Raw genomic sequence first — 16,798 nt, forward strand, 5'->3', positions numbered from 1 at the left:
AGGGCTGGAGCCCTCACCTCCCTCCGCCCCGCCCACTTTCCACCCCCGGTTGGCACCGCAGGACCACCCCACCCGCCAGGATACCACTCCACCCGCCAGTCCCCACCAGGAGGCAAGGTCAAGGGGCCGAGTGCCCCCACCCCAAAAATAGTCCGGAATCAGCAGGGCCCGCAGACACTGGGCTCAGCCTTTGCGGTAGCCACACGGATGGACTGACCGTCGTGACGCTGCTCCTCTGAACAGGGCCCTTTGCTGAGTATATAAGGAGGTAACAAACCCAGGGCTCCAGTGTCTCTCCCCAGCCCTCAGGGAAAGAGAACCCAGCTTCCATGAGTCCCTCTTCTCCTTCAGAGGATTCCAGCCTCCCTAACAGCATGGGGCACTTCTGCCCTCAGGACACTGCCCAGGCAGGCAGAGCCCAGAGGCCGGCTGGGTGGGAGGTGGGGCGTCTCTGCTCTTATCCTGTGGCTGGATGTGGTCCTGCAGAGGGTGCCCATTGAGCCCCCTCCACACTCCTGGGTCTCCCCAACTGACTTTTGGCAGACAGTTTGGGGCGAAGCATCGGAGATAGGGAGTTTGGCAGAGCGGGTGCCTGGCTCCCTTGCACACCTGCTGGGTTTCTTCCAGAGATCACCCAGCTTGGGGTTGGACAGGGTCCCTTCCTTCATTGTCCTTCCAGGGAGCTGGGCAGGGGCCCAGGTGACGCTTGTTTCTGTCTAGGACATTTGAGGAAAGTCCACATTCCTTGAGCATTGACAGTGCCTGGTGTTCCACCACCCTCTGTGGAGGGGGGGACTCTTTTACCCCCTCTTTCTTCAGATGGTAAATAGCCAGTCCGGGAGTTCCCTGGCAGTCCAGTGGTTAGGACTCGGCACTTTCGCTGCCAGGGCCGGGTTTGATCCCTGGTCCGGGAACTAGTAAGATTGCGTAAGCTATACAATGTGACCGAGTTTTAAAAAAAAAAACCAAAACAAACTGGTTTAGTTCCTTGATCACAGAAAGTGAAGAGCCGGGATTGAAACCCAGGTCACTACCATGCCAGGACAGATGACGCCAGTTTCTATCCAGGACATTGAGTAAAGGTGTGGCCTGGTTGACTCAATGCTTTGTGCATCCAGTCCCATACCTCTCACCTGTCAGCAACGGTTCCGTCTCACCCATCATTCGTTTCCTCCTTTACTTGATTGGTTACCTCGGTGCCTAAATCTGCTACTTCCTTCCACTCCTGAACCCACTTCTCTCCAGGTGTCACTTCTCCTTTTAGTCCCAGGGGCAATTCAGGCACTGCCATCCTTTTCCCATCCTCCTGGGAACACTCTGACGTAACCCTCTCCTCCTGTTCCTCATACTTCATGGGCCCTTTCTTGTCTCTTCCTCTTGTTCTTCCTGTGACCTTTGAGCTTAGGAGTCCCCTTGTCTGGTCCTGGGGATCTTCTCCCTGCTCTGTGCTCACTCCCTTGGTCTCCATGCTCACAGCCTGAGCCAGGACTTTCCCTTGAACTTGAGTCCCTCTTGTCTTAGCCTGGAAATCAGTCTGCTGCAAAGTTAGAGTTTTATTGGGAGGTGAAACTTTGAGGAAGCCAGAGTTAGGGAAGAAGGGAAGTGAGGCAGGGAAGAGGGGAGAGCCAACATGGAAGGCGTGTGCTGACCACAGCCCTGCTGGCTCCCAGCACGCAGGTTCCCCTATGCTGGGGGCGTCCATCTGGTGTACCAAAGAATGGTGACTTCTCCACTGGTTACCCCTATTTCATGTCACCTGGCCCCTCCCGGCAGCCCCTGTGGAAGCCAGCACCCCCGTGGGGCCAGTGTGGTGAAGATGCCAAGGAGAGACTGACTGCTAAAGGCTGGCTCTTGCCCAGGAAGGGGCTGAGACACGCTAGGGAGAGGTGACCAGAGCTTTATGACCACAGGGCTGGGGCACAGTGTTGCTGGGGCATTCCAGCTGGGAGCCAAGCCCTGGGAATGGGTGTGGTTGAGAGGATCTGGGAAGGCCCTAAAGCTGGGTCTAGGTCACCCCCAAACCTGTTCCACTGATAGCCTTCTGCATCTCACTGACACACTGGGCAGCTCCCTCCTTCCAGTGGCTTGGGCCAGAAGCCTGTAGTCACCTTGGACTCCAGAATGTATCCAGTGATGCTTGCCACCCACCCTAGGGTGAGCTTACCTCTCAGCTGCTGCGGAGTAGGTGTCCTTCCTCCCTACTCTCAGCCACCTCCGCCACATTCCAGCTACAATCACACCTTGCCATCCCTCGGCTCCAGATCCTCCACGATGCATTGTTTGGTCAGAGCTGGGTGTTAGAACCACACCCTTACTGGGGCCTTGAGGACCTTTCATTCAACCTCCCCTCCTCTGATCCATTCTCCCTCAGCTCCAGCAACTCAGCCTCCTGTTCCTGTATATCCTAGCCCACTCTGGCCTTGGAAAGGCCCCCTTCTCCAGGGGAGCCAGAACCCAGATAAGGAAGCAGCAGGCCTGTCCGCTGTTGCAAGTCCCAGCACAAAACACGCTGAGGCCAGGGCTTCGGTCATTTCTCCAGCATTTTATTTTGGTCTCGAGTTCCATGGAACCTGTAAGGCCAGAGGCCAGACCGGAGACGAGCAGCAGAGTTCGACCCATAAGCCTCTTTCCTGACGTGCAAACAGCGCACAGCCTCCGGGGCTACATCCTGCGCTGTCCCTCACTACAAGGTGGGGAGACACTGGCCAGGCCTGAGGGGCGAGACGGTGGTGCCCAGCCAGGCCTGTGGGCTTCCTGTGTGGAGAAGCAGGCAGCAGGGTGGGTGAGCAGGAGGCCAAATCCTGAAGGGAAGGGATGTCCTGGGCTGCCCCTGCCTCCCCTGTCGGCAGCCTCGCGGGCCCGCGGTAAGGAGGCCACCACCGGGGTGCCTGCTATCGGGCTCCTCCACGTCTCCCCCGAACTGCAGAGGGAGAGGGTTCCCAGGGCAGGGTCTGGGGAGCACCCAACGGAGACACCACAGGCTCTGTGTGTGACGGCACTTTAATGAGCCCCGCCCCCTCTGGCCGGGCCTCCCCAGGCTCTGGCCGCTGGCTAGTCACAGGAGCCATCTTTCCAGCCATCGCGCCAGCGCTCATCCACCAGTGAGCAGTCGAAGTCCGGCTTGCCCAGCTTGCGGTTCACCTCGTTGTGCAGACGGCAGAGCCACTGGGTGAAGCTCACACGAGTGCGTGTGTCTGGCTGGTCCCTGTATATCCTGCGTGAAGGGAAGCACGTGCATGAGGGGGCAGGCGGTACTCCCGGCGTGCCCGCCCCACCATCTCCTGGCCTGCCCAATCCAGAGAGGAGAGCTGGGGCCTAGATCCAGGGGTGCCCTCATGCTCTGAGGAATTCCCAGAAGGGGGCTGACCCTCCAGCCTCAAGTCCCAGTGGACTCTAAGGCCTGCTCCAACACCTACCTAGGGCGCGTGGCAAACCCTGACAAGAGCCCCGGGCAAGACATTAAGACACGAGGTCTCCGCTTTACAATCTCGTAACAATCAGGAGGCCTCACCCCAGCATCCCTGGCCCCAGGCAGTGTGTGGAGGGGCGGGGCTGGAATAAAGGCCTACCTGAAAACCAGGTCTGCTTCTTTGCACCTGTGGCCCTGCCACACCACCTCAGCAAGAGACCTCGTATAAATGCCCAGGCTCCAAACAGCAAGGGCTACCCTTTCCCCCACAGCCAGCCCAGAAATGCTTATGGCTGCCGAACAACAGTTCTTGAGCTCCCCAAAAAGGCGGCTCTAGGAAGCAAAAGCAGTGAGGTCCCAAGGCCTTGAAACTGAAGGTCCTGCTCCAGAAGCTAGGCACAGTGGAGTCCCTAGAAACCTGCCAGAGTCTTCATCAGTGCTAAGCAAGGGATCTCATGAGAGTAGCCCTCCCAGGGAGGGAGCTCTGTGGCTGCAGAAAGCAGCAGCCCTCAGCAGCAGCCCCAGGCCTGGCCTTTGAGGAGAAAGGCAGTGGCTCCAGAATCCCTACGCTGTTGGTTGGTCCCTGCTCTCGGCAACCCGCTGCCACCTCGGCCTCTACTTCTCTAGGCTCCCCTTTATGACATCTGCCAGGGGCCCCAGACCCAGGCTGCACACCCTGCAGACACGACTTACCTTTTCCTTATGTCTTCGGCACATTCTTCACACGGGTAAAACTTGGAAAATAAATGTATGAACTGAGCCATATCCTGCTGCTGCTCTGGGGTGGGCAGGTCGGGGTAGTAGGCAGCCAGGGTGTGGAGGACAGCCCAGCTGTTGCGGCCCAGTTCCTCGCGATCCTGAGGGCAATCCTCCCTAAACTTGCTGTCCCGCTGTGGAAGGAGGCCGACCAAGGGTCAGTTCGGTTTTCCCCGACCAGAAACCTACAAAGCTCCCTGTTTATTTTTTCGCCCCATCCGGAGACCCACTGACCGGAGACAGAAGTCCTGGGGCCGATCCAGCCCACACATGGCCAAGAGCCGAAAGGCTGGGCCTACCTTGGGGGCACGGTTAGGAAGCGCCGACCCCCGGGGAGGGGGCGGGCAGCCTGTCCCGGGTGCCCGAGGACAAGGTGTGGGGGCCCCCCTACGCCTGCACCTTCTGCTGCGTGCGCATCCACGACTTGAAGTCCACGCAGGCCCGGCAGGGCCGCCGCGGGGAGAACTCAGAGGCCGGAGGGTCGGACGCCGGCCCCGCGGATGGCGCCCGGGCCGAAGCAGTGGCTTCTCTCCGCCCCGCGCCGCGGCCGCGCGCGTCCGTCACTAGGTCGTCCGTCACCTCGGAGCGCGCGCCGCCGGGCAGGAAGGAGAAGAGGATCCCGGCGCCGAAGCGGCCGCGCTCGCCGGGCGCCGCCATGCCACCCGCGCAGTGCCTGCCGGGCCAGCGGGGCCTCCACACCGGCATCCAGGCCGGCCTCCAGGCCAGCGCGCGCGCCGCCGCCAGGGCGCGGCCGCAGGAGCCGGGCGCGCGCGCCGCGGGCGCGGAGCTGGGCCCGGGGGCGGGGCCCGGCGCGGGGGCGGGGCTGGCAGCCAGGGTCCGCGCCCCCGGAGATGCAGGAGTGCGAGCTGGAGACGCGCCGGAGGCCCGAGCCGCGGTACGCGCGGTTCTCGAGCCCCGAGTCCTTGCCTTGCCCCTGGGCCTCCTTCCACGGCCCGAGCCGGTCTTGTGTCGGCCTTGGCAGTGCTCCCGCTTCCTCCAGTAGAAGATTAGCGTGTTGTGGACGACGCGCCGTGGGCGCGACGCGGCTTCGGGCTGCGGCCTCTTGGACCTCCGTGTTGCGGCCCGCGACGCCCCCATCGCTCCGCTCCGACCGTCTCGCGTGCCTGCGGCTTGGCTCTGTGCCCTCCGCTGGGGGCGCGCCCGGGACCGGGTGCTTTGCGCCTGGGCAATGCGGGGCGGGGCTGTGAGCTCACAAAGGGCGGTGCGGCTGCGGGTTCGGCGAGTCCGCCTAGGCGATCGGCGCCATGGCAACGGGTGCCCGCCTAGGCTGGGAGGGTCGAGCGTGCAGAGGAGGAGGTGCGTCTCTGGACTCCGGGGAGCCCTGAGCAGCCCCCCTCCTCTCTGCTCAGTCCCACAGCCTACCTGAGGGGTTAAACCCAGGTGGGGCGTGGCCTCAGGGATACCACTGCTTCCCTGTGTTCATTCATTCCATATGTACATTAATTGATTCTGCAAATACCTGTGTAGTGCCTAATCTGTCCTTAGCACTGCTCCAGGCTCTGGACAGGGCGAGGAGCAAGATTCGTTCCTCCCTCACCTCCTCAGCCCATGGTCTAGTGGTCAAGATGGAAAAAACAAGAGTCACACTAATAAGTGTTTAGGTACAAGCTGTGATGGAGGCTATGAACAGGGTGTGTTAAATCTAGGAGGCCTCCTTGAGGAGTTGACCCTTAGGCAGAGAGGCCTGAAGAATGAGAAATCAGCTGAGGAAAGTAGTCAGAGCCAACGGAGGAGGGAGGAGGAGCTTGACTTCCTGCTTGGGCAGAAAGGCCAGTGTGGGACAGGACCTGGGAAGGGTGGTGTGGGCAGAGGTCCTGAGGTGGCCAGGGGCCCACTGAGGATACCATCAACTGACCCAGGAGCTGGGGATGTATGCTCAGGACCCTGGGACGGTGCTGGGAAGTTTGATCCCATTTCGGTTTTGCATAGATTCCTCTGGAGAGTGTATTTCACGGCAGCAAGAGAGGACCACAGGCTTTGTCGGGGGAGCATGGAGCTGTTGTAGTGGTCCAGGTGAGAAGTGAGGGAGGGGATGTGGAGAGTGTTGAGAGGATCTCGGTTGCTGGGGGTGGGGAACATGGGACTGTCAGCAGTGTAGGGAGGGGCCGCAGCATCCTTCTAGGTCCCTGGCTGTGAGCAGACTGGCCCTTCTCCAACATCTCTGTCTTCCAAGGGAGCAGGAGCCATCCCACTTTGTACCCTACCAGGCCAGCGACCCCCACTGAGATTGGCAAGAATTATGACAGCTGGACTGAAGGCACTTTGCAAAAATTAGGCCTGTGTCCACAGGTGTTCATTGCCTGGGCCAAGACCAGGGGAGGTTTGAAGGCTTCAGAGAGTGCCTCTGGCAGGACAGATGCACAAAGGCCTTTTGTCAGGCCGGGGTGGCTTCCTGACCCTTCCCTCCCTCCAGGGCTTGGGTGGAGGGGCTGGGACTGAGGCCCTCCTGCCAGAGTGTGATTGAGGGAGGAGGGGAAGGGCCATCAGGCTGGCCGCCCCTCCCAGCTCTCAGAGCTGTGGGCTGGGGAAGGAAGAACCCCCATGCGCCAGGTTTGGATGGGCTCTCGTCTCCCCTGTAAGGTGGTGGTCCTGAGATATGGGCCCCTGGGCGCAGCATCTGTCTGGGGATTCTAGGGCCTTCCCTTCACCGCCCCAGCTAGTTGGGGGAGGGTCACTCCTGACCTCAGAGGTTCTGTCTGCAGCACACTGATAAATCATGAATTCAGAGGTGATTCTTGGAACAGTCCTAGTCATTCCCAATTCCACCTCGCCATTCCCAATGCTAGTGACTACAGATGAACCCTCTTCATCCTGCCGCAAGCCCCTCCACCACAGTGGGACCTGTGGGGTGAGCCTGTGAGGTCTGCCTCTCCCCAGATGATGAAGAAACCCTGACAATATCTGTTTAACACAAATTTCCTCCTCTGCCATTTGGGGACATTAAGAGACCTTTCCTCCAATGTGAGGATTAAGCCAAACAAAGCACTTAGAGCCTTTAATATTTTCCTGGTGACAACTGCAGTCAGCTCAGGGACAGAGCCAGGGGCATACCGGGCCACTGGGCGGCTCTGCCCAGCCTGGGCACCAGCAGGGCGTGGCGAGCCAGGAGGGGCAGCCTGCTGGTGCTCTAATGGCCCTGCCTTCCCCTCCTCCCCCCACGCTCACACTCTGGCAGGAGCCCCTCCACCGTCACTGCTTCCTCTCCTACCTGGGGAGCCCCATGCCCCTGCCTACCCAGGTGAGGGGCACGGCGAGGAAGTGGGGAAGGCCCGTCAAGTGCAGGGGAGTGCAGCCAGGACTGGGGCGCTGCTGGGGAATTCCAGCCTTCTGGGTGCCCAAGGCCTCCCCTCCTCCCTATATGGGCAGGGAGGTAGTGGGACCTGGGGTCACACCCAGCAGACTCCCAGAAGTCCCTCACGGAGATCTGGGGAGGTCACCAGGATGGAGGGAGCCCGGCACCCGGTGTGTGTGAGCGGGGCAGCTCTGGTGCAGACAGAGAGGTTCCAGGTAGGAGCCCGTGGGACCCCTGCCAGCCCTAGAGGAGGTGGGGGAGCTCCTGGCCCAGTGCCTCCAAGACACTCCCAACCTTCCCCCAGCAGATGTTCACCTTCTCTGTGTGCTGGTCGGACGACAGCGACAGCTTCATACGCAGAAGCTGGGAGGACTTCAGGAGACTCCACGTGAGTGAACCTGGTCACCCAACTTCCCCTAGCAACCTGACCCACGAGAGACCACCCACGCCCTGCCCTCGTGCCCACTCGGGCTTTCAGCCAAGGGACCCCTGCCTGCCCTCCCAGGGGAAACTAGTGGGCCTTCAGAGACCAGTGATGACTCTTCTTGCTCTCAGAAAACCCTCAAGGAGACCTTCCCGGTGGAGGCGGGCCTACTGCGGAGATCTGATCGAGTTCTCCCCAAGCTCCCAGGTCAGGCCAGCAGGGATCCAGGAGGGTGGGGCGGCAGCAGTGGGACATGAGGAGCCCGGGCGGGGCTCCCACAGCTGCCCCGTCCTGCCCGCAGCCGATGCACCCTGGCTGGTGCACCGAAGCCGCACGGGCCGAGGCCTGGCCCGCCTGCAGCTGCTGGAGGCCTACCTGAGGGCACTGCTGGCGGCCGGGGAGTGTGTGTCCCGCAGCCTGGAGCTCACTGGCTTCTTCACACCACAACCTCTGGACCTGGAGCCTATGCTGCCACCTGGCAGGTGCCTGCCCGGAGGACGGGGGAGGCGTGGTGGGGAAGGGCCCACAGGCGGGTTGGCTTGGAGGCCTGATGGGCCTGTGGGAGACACCTGACACCTCTCCCTTGCATCCTGGGCCCTCACCAGCCTGGTGATCCTGCCCACCCCGCAAGAGCCCTCACCAGGCCCCTCAGGCAGCCCTGCGGTCCGCACCCTGGAGGCCCAGAGCCTGCACTGCCTGCAGACCTTCAGCACCCAGGACACGCGGGGCCAGCCCTTCCACGCTCAGGCCCAGGAGGCCCTGGATGTGCTGCTACGACACCCCTCAGGTGGGCTGACGCCCCGCAGGTGGGCTGGCGCCTGTTGCAGGGACACACCCTCCTGCCCCTGGGATCCCAGTGGGCTGCAGGAGCTGAAGCCCCCCGCCCATCCCCTTCTTGGGCATAGGCTGGTGGCTGGTGACGAACGAGGACCAGCAGACGGCGTGGTTTCCAGCTCCCTACCTGGAAGAGGCGGCCCCACACCAGGGACAGGATGGGGGACAGCTCCTGGGGATAAGCGGTGAGACTGACCCTCCTCCCCACGCCCGTGCCGTCACGGGGCAGCGTCCAGCGCGTGCCGGGGGAGGGAGGCCATGAGATGGCGGGGGCGACGGTGGCCCTGCAGTGTGTGCTTGGCCCCAGAGCGAGCCAGAGCCCACTGGGCTCTAGAAGGGGTCTCTGGTATTAAGAGAGAGCTCTGAAGCCCCATGGTGACCACCCAGCGTCTACCCCCAGGGCCCCAGTTCTGTGCTGTCCGCGCCTATGAGAGCAGCCGGGCTGATGAGCTGTCCGTGCCCACAGGGGCACGCGTGCATGTGCTGGAAGCCTCCGACCGAGGCTGGTGGCTGTGCAGGTGTGTGGGCTGGGGCTCTGGCAGCCGGTCTGGTGCAGAGGGGGTGGGGTGGGTGGGGCCCAGAGCCAACCAAACTCGCGTCCTACAGGTTCCAAGGCCGCACTGGTCTTCTCCCAGCTGTGATGCTGCAGCGGGATGGGCTGGGCACCCTCCTCAGCGGGCCATGGCTCCACCGCGGGGCTGACGGTGCAGAGGGCAGGGAGGGCAAGGCCCACAGCTCCCCCAGGTCCCCCCAGGCCGCAATGCTTCCGCCTCCTGTGCCTGCCCGGCCGCCTCTGAGCGTCATTCAGAGCCGCTGCTGCACCATCACCTGTAAGGCACTGCAGCAGGGAGCCCCCTGAGAGAGCATGGCCCGTCGTGGAGGGCGGTGCTGTGCACCCCAGACCCCAGGGACCACCCGAGGCTCCAGAGCCCAGGGATGACAGCTAGCAGCTGCCTCGGCCTCAGGGCCACGGGAGGGGCGGTGGCGGTGGGGCTTGCTGGGCTGCGTGCCCCTGGTGTGCCCTGAGTAAAGCTCTCCTGACTGACAGAGCCGTGTCTGTGCTGAAGGGCAGGTCTGGGGGTGGGCCAGCTGTGGCCCAGGACCAGGGGCTGAGATGAAGTCAAGACGGACACAGGGAGCCAAGACAGCAGAGTCTGTGTTTCCCTCTGTTTCACAGGGCCGCGGGGGCCGTGGGGAGGGCGGGCAGCTTCATGTTGTGCCACAGGAAGTCCAGGAAGGTGGCTGCCTGCAGCATCCGGCTGAGCCGCTGGAAGTGCCGCTCTGGGGGAGGACCGCAGGCTGTCAGGGGCGGCCGAGTGTGGCGGACGGCCCTGCCCGCCCCCCGGCCGGCCCACTCACCGGTGTAGGGCAGCAGGCCCTCGAGGGAGGCCCGCACACCATCATAGGTCAGCAGCTCGTCCGGGGCCTCATGCCGCAGCAGCACACCCAGCACGGCCTGGGCCTCGTGGCAGTGCCGCGAGTTGGTGTTCCATGTGACGCAGAAGCGCAGCAAAGCCTCTGTGGGCGACAGCACAGTCACACCTGCCCCCGCACCCCCAGCCTCACGCGGCCCCATCCGGCCTGACCTGCCCACCCCAGACCTTTCTGGTCGCGCCGCAGTTGGAGCACCGTGGTTTCCAGCTTCTCGCAGGACTCGGGGTCCCTTCGGATGGCTGCGGGTGGAGAAGAGGTTGAGCCATAGGGAAGGGGCAGCACAGATCCCGAGAGACCCGCCCCGTGCAGCCCGAGGCAGCACTGACCCTGGATGACGGTCAGCACAGTGTGGGGCCGGTCCAGGGAGATGGCCAGGCCCAGCGCCCGCAGGTAGCGCTTCTCATGGAGCAGGTTGTCGAGCTCTTGCTGCCTGGAGGGCAAGGAGGGGACAGGGCACAGGGCCCCTGGGGGACCCAGCCAGGCAAGCAGGGTGGCTGCTCCAGAGAGGAGGGACCAGCGCACCGACTCCAAGCTGGGGGGCGGGGAGACCCCACTTACTTGACCACCTGCTCCTCTCTCTTGGCCTGCTCCTCGGCCTGCTCCGCCTCGGTCACGTCCTGGGGTCAGACCGGGGTCACATTGGGCTCAGACTGGCCCCCACGCTGCCCTGCCCACTGTGATGCCCTCCCTGGCCCACACACCTTCCAGAGGATGACGCGGGAGTCACTGGCACCGGTGAGGGCGCGGTCGTCCAGCCGGCTGCAGTGCAGCCCCCAGACCTTGTCCTCGTGAGCGTCCAGCGTCCGCACGCACTCGTTGTTCTTGATGGTCCAGAGCTTCAGGAGCCCGTCAGAGCCACTGGGGTGGGGGTGGGGAGGGGTTCAGCCTGGGCCCACCCGGCGCACCCCGGCCCTGCCCACCCCCTACTCACCTGGACAGCAGCTGCGTGCCGCGGCTTACAAAGGCCACCTTCAGCACAGAAGTATCATGCCCCTCGAAAGTCTGTGGGGGGGGTGGGGGGTGAGGCCTCGGGTGGGGGGCTGGGTCTGGGGTGGAGGGGGTGCCAGGCCTGGGCCAGGGGCGGCTCACCTTGAGGCAGCTGAAGTCCTGCAGGGCCCAGAGCTTGATGGTGCCATCGGCCGAGGCCGTGGCCAGCACCTGGTCCATGGGCGAGAACTGGACGCACCAGAGGCCGCGCCGGTGGCCCGAGAAGGTGCCCAGCAGCTGGCACCGTGGCAGGGCCCAGAGTTTGGCCGTACGGTCCTGTGAGCCCGTGGCCAGCAGCTTGTCATTGGGGGCGACAGCCACACTATTGATGTCCTGGTGGCAAGAGCAGGCAGCTGCTCAGAGCCCCGTCCTGGCGAGGGCCTGGCCATGACCCCACCCGGGCGCTGCGTGCGGTCACCTTGTCGTGGCAGCGCTGCGTGGCCTGGGCCTGCAGGAGGACCGGGCCGCCCTCGTGGCCTGTGCCCTTGGACAGCAGGGCTTCAGGGAGGGGCCAGAGCTTCACAGTGCAGTCCTGGCTGCCCGTCACCAGGAACGTCTCCTTCAGCCTGCGGCCGGATTTAGGGGAAGGGAGACACCTGCTGAGCCCTGGCCAGCCCTGCCGGCAGAGCCCCACCGCTCAGGCCTGCCAGACCTCAGGAGACCGGGAAGCCTGCCCCACGACTGGAACTGCTATGTGCCCCCCACCCCGGCACCCCTGGTGACTCAGTCCAACAGTGGGACCCCTCCCCCGGGCATCGCTCAGTGTCCTTTTACCCACCAACCTCAAGGCTACTTCTAAGGAACCGCAGTCCCTTGGGGTACCCTGCCCCAGCCTCTGTTTCACACCCCTGGGCTGGAGACTCGGAGAGCAAGGTGAGAGCCGCCTCTGCCTCTGTGACACCCCCGGCCCTGACCACTACCTGGAGCAGCAGATGGTGCCCACGCTGTGTGTGTGCCCAGAGCCCTGAGCCACACAAGCCACTTCACCGGCCTTGTTCATCCTCCAGACGCGGATGCTCTGATCCTGGGGATCCGAAGGGTGAGGGGAGGCTGGGCAGGGCTTCCCCACCAGTCCCTGCCCCTCAGTTCCTTTGGTGTCTCACCTTGGCACAGCTAGCAAAGAGCCGCCCCTTCCGGAACACGTCTAGGGCCAGGACGATGTCTGGAAGAAAGTGGAGTGGCCGTAGCTAGAGATCAGCTGAGGCCAGGCCGGGCACTCCATCCGGGTAAGGGCCTAGGGCCTGGTTCCTGCCCTCACCTGTGTGGCCGTGGAGAATCTGGCAGGCTGAGGTCTGTAGATCAAACACCTTCAGGCAGGGGCTGTTAGACGCCACGACAACGTGGGAGTCCTCAGGCCCAAGGAACCGGACATCCAGCACCTCCTCGCTGTAGCCGGCGAACTGTGGGGCAGGAGGGACATGGGGCAGGCTGGGTGAGCGGGGTGGGGGTGTTGGCACCAGGGCGGGGCCTAGCAGGGGCAGTGCACGCGCACCTGTTTCCGCAGCTGCAGGGAGCGCGCGTCGTAGAGCAGCAGGTTGTGGTCGGCAGTGACGCTGAGGAGCAGGCCGGCGGCGTGGGCCAGGGTGCAGTGGGTCAGCTCCCGCCCAGGGCCGCGCAGCCGCTGCTGTGCGTGGACACACCGCCCCGAGGCCGCCTCCCACACGCGCAGCGCACCTGCGCGGGGACAAGGCCGCTGGGACTCAGGGTCCGCCGGCCCCCACCCCCTCCCGCCCGTGCCCAGCCCACGCACCTTGGTCGCCGGCCGTCAGGAAGTGCAGGCCCGCGGACTTCACACCCAGCTCCGGTGCCGGCTCCTCCGGCAGCAGCACCGCGGCCTCCACGCTCTGAGGGCAAGCGGGTCAGGGGTGGAGGCCCCAGCCCCGCCGCCCCTCCCCTCCCACCGCCCTCACTGGCCCTGGCGCCCCCACCTCAAACACTGGCACGGTCCTTGTGGCCTGGAGGCTCCGCAGGTCCCAGATGACACAGATCTTGTCCCGGCCCGAGCTGGGGGGACACCCGCCTCAGTGCCCAGGCCGCGGCTGTGGCCCTCCCTTCCCTGCCAAGGCCGGGGCGCTGGGCTCTGACCTGAGCATGGTGTGGCCATCGGCGCTGAAGGTCAGAGACGTGACAGCACTGTAGTGGGCAGTCAGCACGGCCAGGCACGACCGCTCCTGCAGCGACCACACGCGGATGCTGGTATCTGCGGCCGAGGAGAAGAGCAGCAGGCGAGCGGGGTCCGGGTGGAAGGCCACCAGGCTGCAGGCAGGCGGGGCAGAGCTGTGAGCTGTGTCGCCCTGGCAGTGACGCCCCCCGCCCCCGCCCCCCACCGCCCTGACTCACTGCACAACGCCCGACGAGCCCCGAAAGTGGTGTGTCCCATAGCACCGCACGACGTCCCAGACGCGCACGGCCCCATCACAGCCGCCTGTGGGAGTGGATCCGAGGTGGGGGCGCTGTGGGCCCAAAGATCCCCGCCTGGCTCGCCGCCCCCAACCCAGCCGGGGTCCTACCTGTGGCTAGCAGTGTGGAGGTGGGGTCGAAGGCCATGGTGGCCACAGGGGCTGTGTGTATCGCCTTCCACAGGCGGGTGACACTGCCCTCTTGCCAGGCCCACTGAGCCAGCAGCAGGGCCCGGCTGGCTGTCACCAGCACCTAGGGGAGGACGCAGTTCAGCTGGGGCACGGGTGTACATGCCATCCTCACCCACTCAGTCTGGGTGGGAGGTACCGGAGCCCGCCTCCTGTCCTGATCGCACATACCTTGTCGTCGGGGCTGAGGTCAAAGGCAGTGATGTCCTCCTGGTCCTCCTAGGGGTGAGAGTGGGTGCGCAGGGCACCATGAGAACAGGCCGCCGTCCACACCAGGCCCTCGCCCTGACCCTCCCCGCCCTCACCTGCTCCAGGCTCCGCAGCACGGCCCCCGAGGCCACATCCAAGATGTTGACTCTGGTGCCACAGACACAGAAGAGGTGCTGTCCAGTCTGGTCCAGCTGGGGGCAAAGGGGTCTCAGCCAAGGGAACACCCTGCAGCTCCAGGCTGCCTCATCACCCTGCCAACCCCCCGCCCTACCCCGGGGCCAGTACCTGCACCTTCCCGCCCTTGTAGAAAGGCTCGATTTTGCGCTCAACAGCATAGCTGGAGGGAAGACAGGGCAAGAGAGTGAACCACCACCCCGTGGTCCCCGGTGCCCAGCCCTGTGCTAGGTGCTCTCCCAGAGGTCAACCCAATAGGGCCCAACCCTCGAGGAGCTTCTGGGAGGGCTGGGATTCTGGTGTGTGTGTGTGCACACGCGTGCAGGGTGGGGTGATGAGCTCGTCTGTTACCTTCTTTACCACTCTCAACCATATTTGGAGGTGGGTGTTAGTACCGCCTTGTTATAGAAGATTTGGGACCCTGAGCGGGTCAGTGATCCACATGGGCCCAGGGAAGCAAAGGCAGTCCAAATCCCAGAGACTCCAGGGTGCCTAGCAAGCCAGGCCTTGGACGCCCTCTGCTGGCCATAGGAGGCCAGGCCTGGGTACCAGCCCATAGCAACATCCTCTTCAAACATCCTTATCCTTGAGGTCCAACTCCAGCCTGCCCCTCCTCAACCCCAGTTCCTTCCTCCACCCCACTCTCCAGGCAGATTATCCTCACCCCCCACCTCGGCTACTTCCTTGCTGGTCCAGGCCACGGCACTCTCCTCTCTGGGGAGCTGCTATAGCCTCTCCACCACTCTCTCAAAGCTTGCTCCCAGAGAGGCGTTTTAGAACACAACTCGTTTGTGTCGTCCCCTGCCCTGAAACCCTCTCCTCTCCTTACATATTCCCAAGAACCTGCCATGAGGGGTCTCTTCTGATCCTTTGTGTTCACACAGGCTGTTCCCTATTCCCAGCCTGGGCCTCTCTGAATTTCCAAGGTGCCTGGCTAACTCCACTAAAGGAAGCCTGATGGCCAAGAGGAAGCTGGAGGCCCCCTGAGCCCGCTCGACCATCCAACAGAGGCAGTCTTGGCATCAGGGCTTCCCCTTGCTAGTGCTTGTCACAGCTACTGATGGAAATGATCTACTTGGTAGGTTTACCCCCATCAAACTCTGCTCCTGCGCGTTACACTGAGTCTGTCTGGACCCGGGAACACAGAACTTAGACATTCAACATCAAGTTGGGGATTGCATAAGCCCGGGATTCAGGGACTCCTGGCCACGGAGGTCTAGCTCATGTCCTGACCTCTCTTCCCAGTCCTTGGAGAAGAGAGCATGTGAAAGCTCCCCAGGCCGCCTGGCCCACAGGTGGCTCTTCTGCCGTCGTCTAGGCGGTGGGGACTCCCACCGTCTAGGACCGGCCTCGACCCTTCCTCTCGCTTTGGGATCTCTTGTCCCCACCCCCGACCGAAACTGCTTCAACTTTAGGTCGCGGAAGCTAGCTGCACCCGGCCAGGCTCCAGGGCCTGCCCTCCGAAAGCTGAGCGCTGTCAGTGCCTGATCTGCCACCTGATGCCGCAGCCGCGACGCCGCCGCCCGCCTGTTAGGACCCAGCCCCGTCAGTACCTCATCCCTCCCCAAACCGATGCGTGTGGGACCCACGCCGGCGCCTTCGCTACTGCGGCTGCGAACCCGGCTCCCTCCCTCGGCGGCGCCCCCAGCCCCAGCGGCGGGTTCGCCCCCAGCCCCAGCGCCCCAGCTTACTTGGACTTGAAGCGGCCCACTCCGGCCGCCACCTCAGCCATGTCGCCGGTGCCACCGCGTGAGGGAGACCCGGGAGCCATTCCGCACCTTGGGCTCGCAGAGATGGCGTCACCGCCCACTACTACTGTGACGTCATCGGCGCTGCGACCTCGGCGACATCTTTGCTGTGGGCAGAGGCGCGGCGTCAGCAAGCGGAAGATGGCAGAGGCGTTTCCGGCCTGGCGGGTGGGGCATAGAGTAACTTGGGAGTGGCAGGGGCGGGAGGCCTGAACTCGGAGGGTGCTGGAGTCTCCAGCCGCCTGTCTTTTAAATGGAAATTTGAAAAGGTTTTCGTAGGAACTGGTTATTGAAGTAATCCCAAAACTCCTGCCCCCTTGGCATTCTGGGGTTTGGGTTAAGCGCGGTGGGTTAGCAGAGCCCTGAACCGGGCTCCGCCTTAGCGTATGGTATGAGAAATACCGCAGGGAACTACTTCAGTTTAGTCGCTCTGTCCAGTCCGACTCTTTGCGACCCCATGGACTGCTTCCCTGTCTATCACCAACTCCCGGAGTTTGCTCAGACTCATGTGCATCGAGTCGGTGATGCCATCCAACCATCTCATCCTCGGTCGTTCCCTTCTCCTCCTGGTAGTAAATCGGGCGATTTCGGAGACGTTCGAATATTGATTGAGCACGTTCTCTGTTCTAGGCACTTGAGAGACACCAGAGAAGATGCCGTGCTAGTGAAGTGAGGGCTGGGCAGAGGAAGGGCCCGGAATAATCTTGTTAAGTGGTTGCTGCTGCTGCTGCTGCTAAGTCGCTTCAGTCGTGTCCGACTCTGTGCGACCCCACAGACGGCAGCCCACCAGGCTCCCCCGTCCCTGGGATTCTCCAGGCAAGAACACTGGAGTGGGTTAGTGTCCTGGAAAGAATGTAGCAGGGTGAGGATGGAGTGGAGTGCAGGGGGCGCAGCTTTAAACTGGGCGATGAAGGAGGCTTC

General features: G+C 63.4%; 3 protein-coding genes across 4 annotated transcripts; 1 reads left to right on the forward strand and 2 right to left on the reverse strand.

The window, feature by feature from the left end:
- Nucleotides 1-2,522: 2,522 nt before the first annotated feature.
- Nucleotides 2,523-5,402, reverse strand: GFER (growth factor, augmenter of liver regeneration). Its single transcript, XM_027527026.1, has 3 exons — nucleotides 4,565-5,402; nucleotides 4,103-4,299; nucleotides 2,523-3,214 (listed from the first exon to the last, which is right to left on the reverse strand). Exons 1-3 carry the CDS (start codon nucleotides 5,261-5,263, stop codon nucleotides 3,052-3,054), a joined length of 1,059 nt encoding a protein of 352 aa, XP_027382827.1. The 5' UTR covers nucleotides 5,264-5,402; the 3' UTR covers nucleotides 2,523-3,051.
- Nucleotides 5,403-5,755: 353 nt separating this feature from the next.
- NOXO1 (NADPH oxidase organizer 1) lies at nucleotides 5,756-9,783 on the forward strand. 2 transcript variants are annotated; one of them, XM_027527025.1, is made up of 8 exons: nucleotides 5,756-6,199; nucleotides 7,786-7,866; nucleotides 8,034-8,109; nucleotides 8,204-8,384; nucleotides 8,508-8,689; nucleotides 8,808-8,921; nucleotides 9,137-9,254; nucleotides 9,343-9,783. In XM_027527025.1, the coding sequence occupies exons 2-8, from the start codon at nucleotides 7,786-7,788 to the stop codon at nucleotides 9,593-9,595; spliced, it is 1,005 nt and encodes a 334-aa protein (XP_027382826.1). In that variant the 5' UTR covers nucleotides 5,756-6,199; the 3' UTR covers nucleotides 9,596-9,783. The 2 variants fall into 2 exon arrangements, with proteins under 2 accessions (XP_027382826.1, XP_027382825.1); XM_027527024.1 differs by lacking the exon at nucleotides 5,756-6,199 and adding an exon at nucleotides 6,239-7,693.
- Nucleotides 9,784-9,874: 91 nt separating this feature from the next.
- TBL3 (transducin beta like 3) lies at nucleotides 9,875-15,954 on the reverse strand. Its single transcript, XM_027527023.1, has 22 exons — nucleotides 15,821-15,954; nucleotides 14,241-14,292; nucleotides 14,051-14,146; nucleotides 13,917-13,964; nucleotides 13,668-13,809; nucleotides 13,498-13,582; nucleotides 13,243-13,413; nucleotides 13,086-13,161; nucleotides 12,908-13,001; nucleotides 12,650-12,831; nucleotides 12,416-12,557; nucleotides 12,261-12,319; nucleotides 12,078-12,181; nucleotides 11,576-11,723; nucleotides 11,260-11,490; nucleotides 11,102-11,172; nucleotides 10,872-11,028; nucleotides 10,729-10,787; nucleotides 10,497-10,600; nucleotides 10,338-10,409; nucleotides 10,096-10,254; nucleotides 9,875-10,017 (listed from the first exon to the last, which is right to left on the reverse strand). Exons 1-22 carry the CDS (start codon nucleotides 15,898-15,900, stop codon nucleotides 9,908-9,910), a joined length of 2,442 nt encoding a protein of 813 aa, XP_027382824.1. The 5' UTR covers nucleotides 15,901-15,954; the 3' UTR covers nucleotides 9,875-9,907.
- Between the last annotated feature and the right edge of the window lie 844 nt (nucleotides 15,955-16,798).

Source organism: Bos indicus x Bos taurus, chromosome 25 (assembly GCF_003369695.1).
Source record: "Bos indicus x Bos taurus breed Angus x Brahman F1 hybrid chromosome 25, Bos_hybrid_MaternalHap_v2.0, whole genome shotgun sequence".
Taxonomy (NCBI): Eukaryota; Metazoa; Chordata; class Mammalia; order Artiodactyla; family Bovidae; genus Bos; species Bos indicus x Bos taurus.

Bases quoted from the DNA above. Each gene is read 5' to 3' on its own strand.
- TBL3 (XM_027527023.1), bottom strand. From the start codon at position 15,900: ATGGCTCCCGGGTCTCCCTCACGCGGTGGCACCGGCGACATGGCTGAG. The intron at 12,320-12,415 runs GTGAGGGCAGGA...ACTTTCTTCCAG, and splicing joins GATTCTCCACGGCCACACAG to ACATCGTCCTGGCCCTAGAC. The intron at 12,182-12,260 runs GTGAGACACCAA...TCGGATCCCCAG, and splicing joins TCTTTGCTAGCTGTGCCAAG to GATCAGAGCATCCGCGTCTG.
- GFER (XM_027527026.1), bottom strand. From the start codon at position 5,263: ATGGGGGCGTCGCGGGCCGCAACACGGAGGTCCAAGAGGCCGCAGCCC. The intron at 4,300-4,564 runs GTGCAGGCGTAG...CTCCTTCCACAG, and splicing joins GGATGCGCACGCAGCAGAAG to CGGGACAGCAAGTTTAGGGA. The intron at 3,215-4,102 runs GTAAGTCGTGTC...CCCTTCACGCAG, and splicing joins GCCGAAGACATAAGGAAAAG to GATATACAGGGACCAGCCAG.
- NOXO1 (XM_027527024.1), top strand. From the start codon at position 7,628: ATGGAGGGAGCCCGGCACCCGGTGTGTGTGAGCGGGGCAGCTCTGGTG. The intron at 8,110-8,203 runs GTCAGGCCAGCA...TCCTGCCCGCAG, and splicing joins AGTTCTCCCCAAGCTCCCAG to CCGATGCACCCTGGCTGGTG. The intron at 9,255-9,342 runs GTGTGTGGGCTG...CGCGTCCTACAG, and splicing joins CGAGGCTGGTGGCTGTGCAG to GTTCCAAGGCCGCACTGGTC.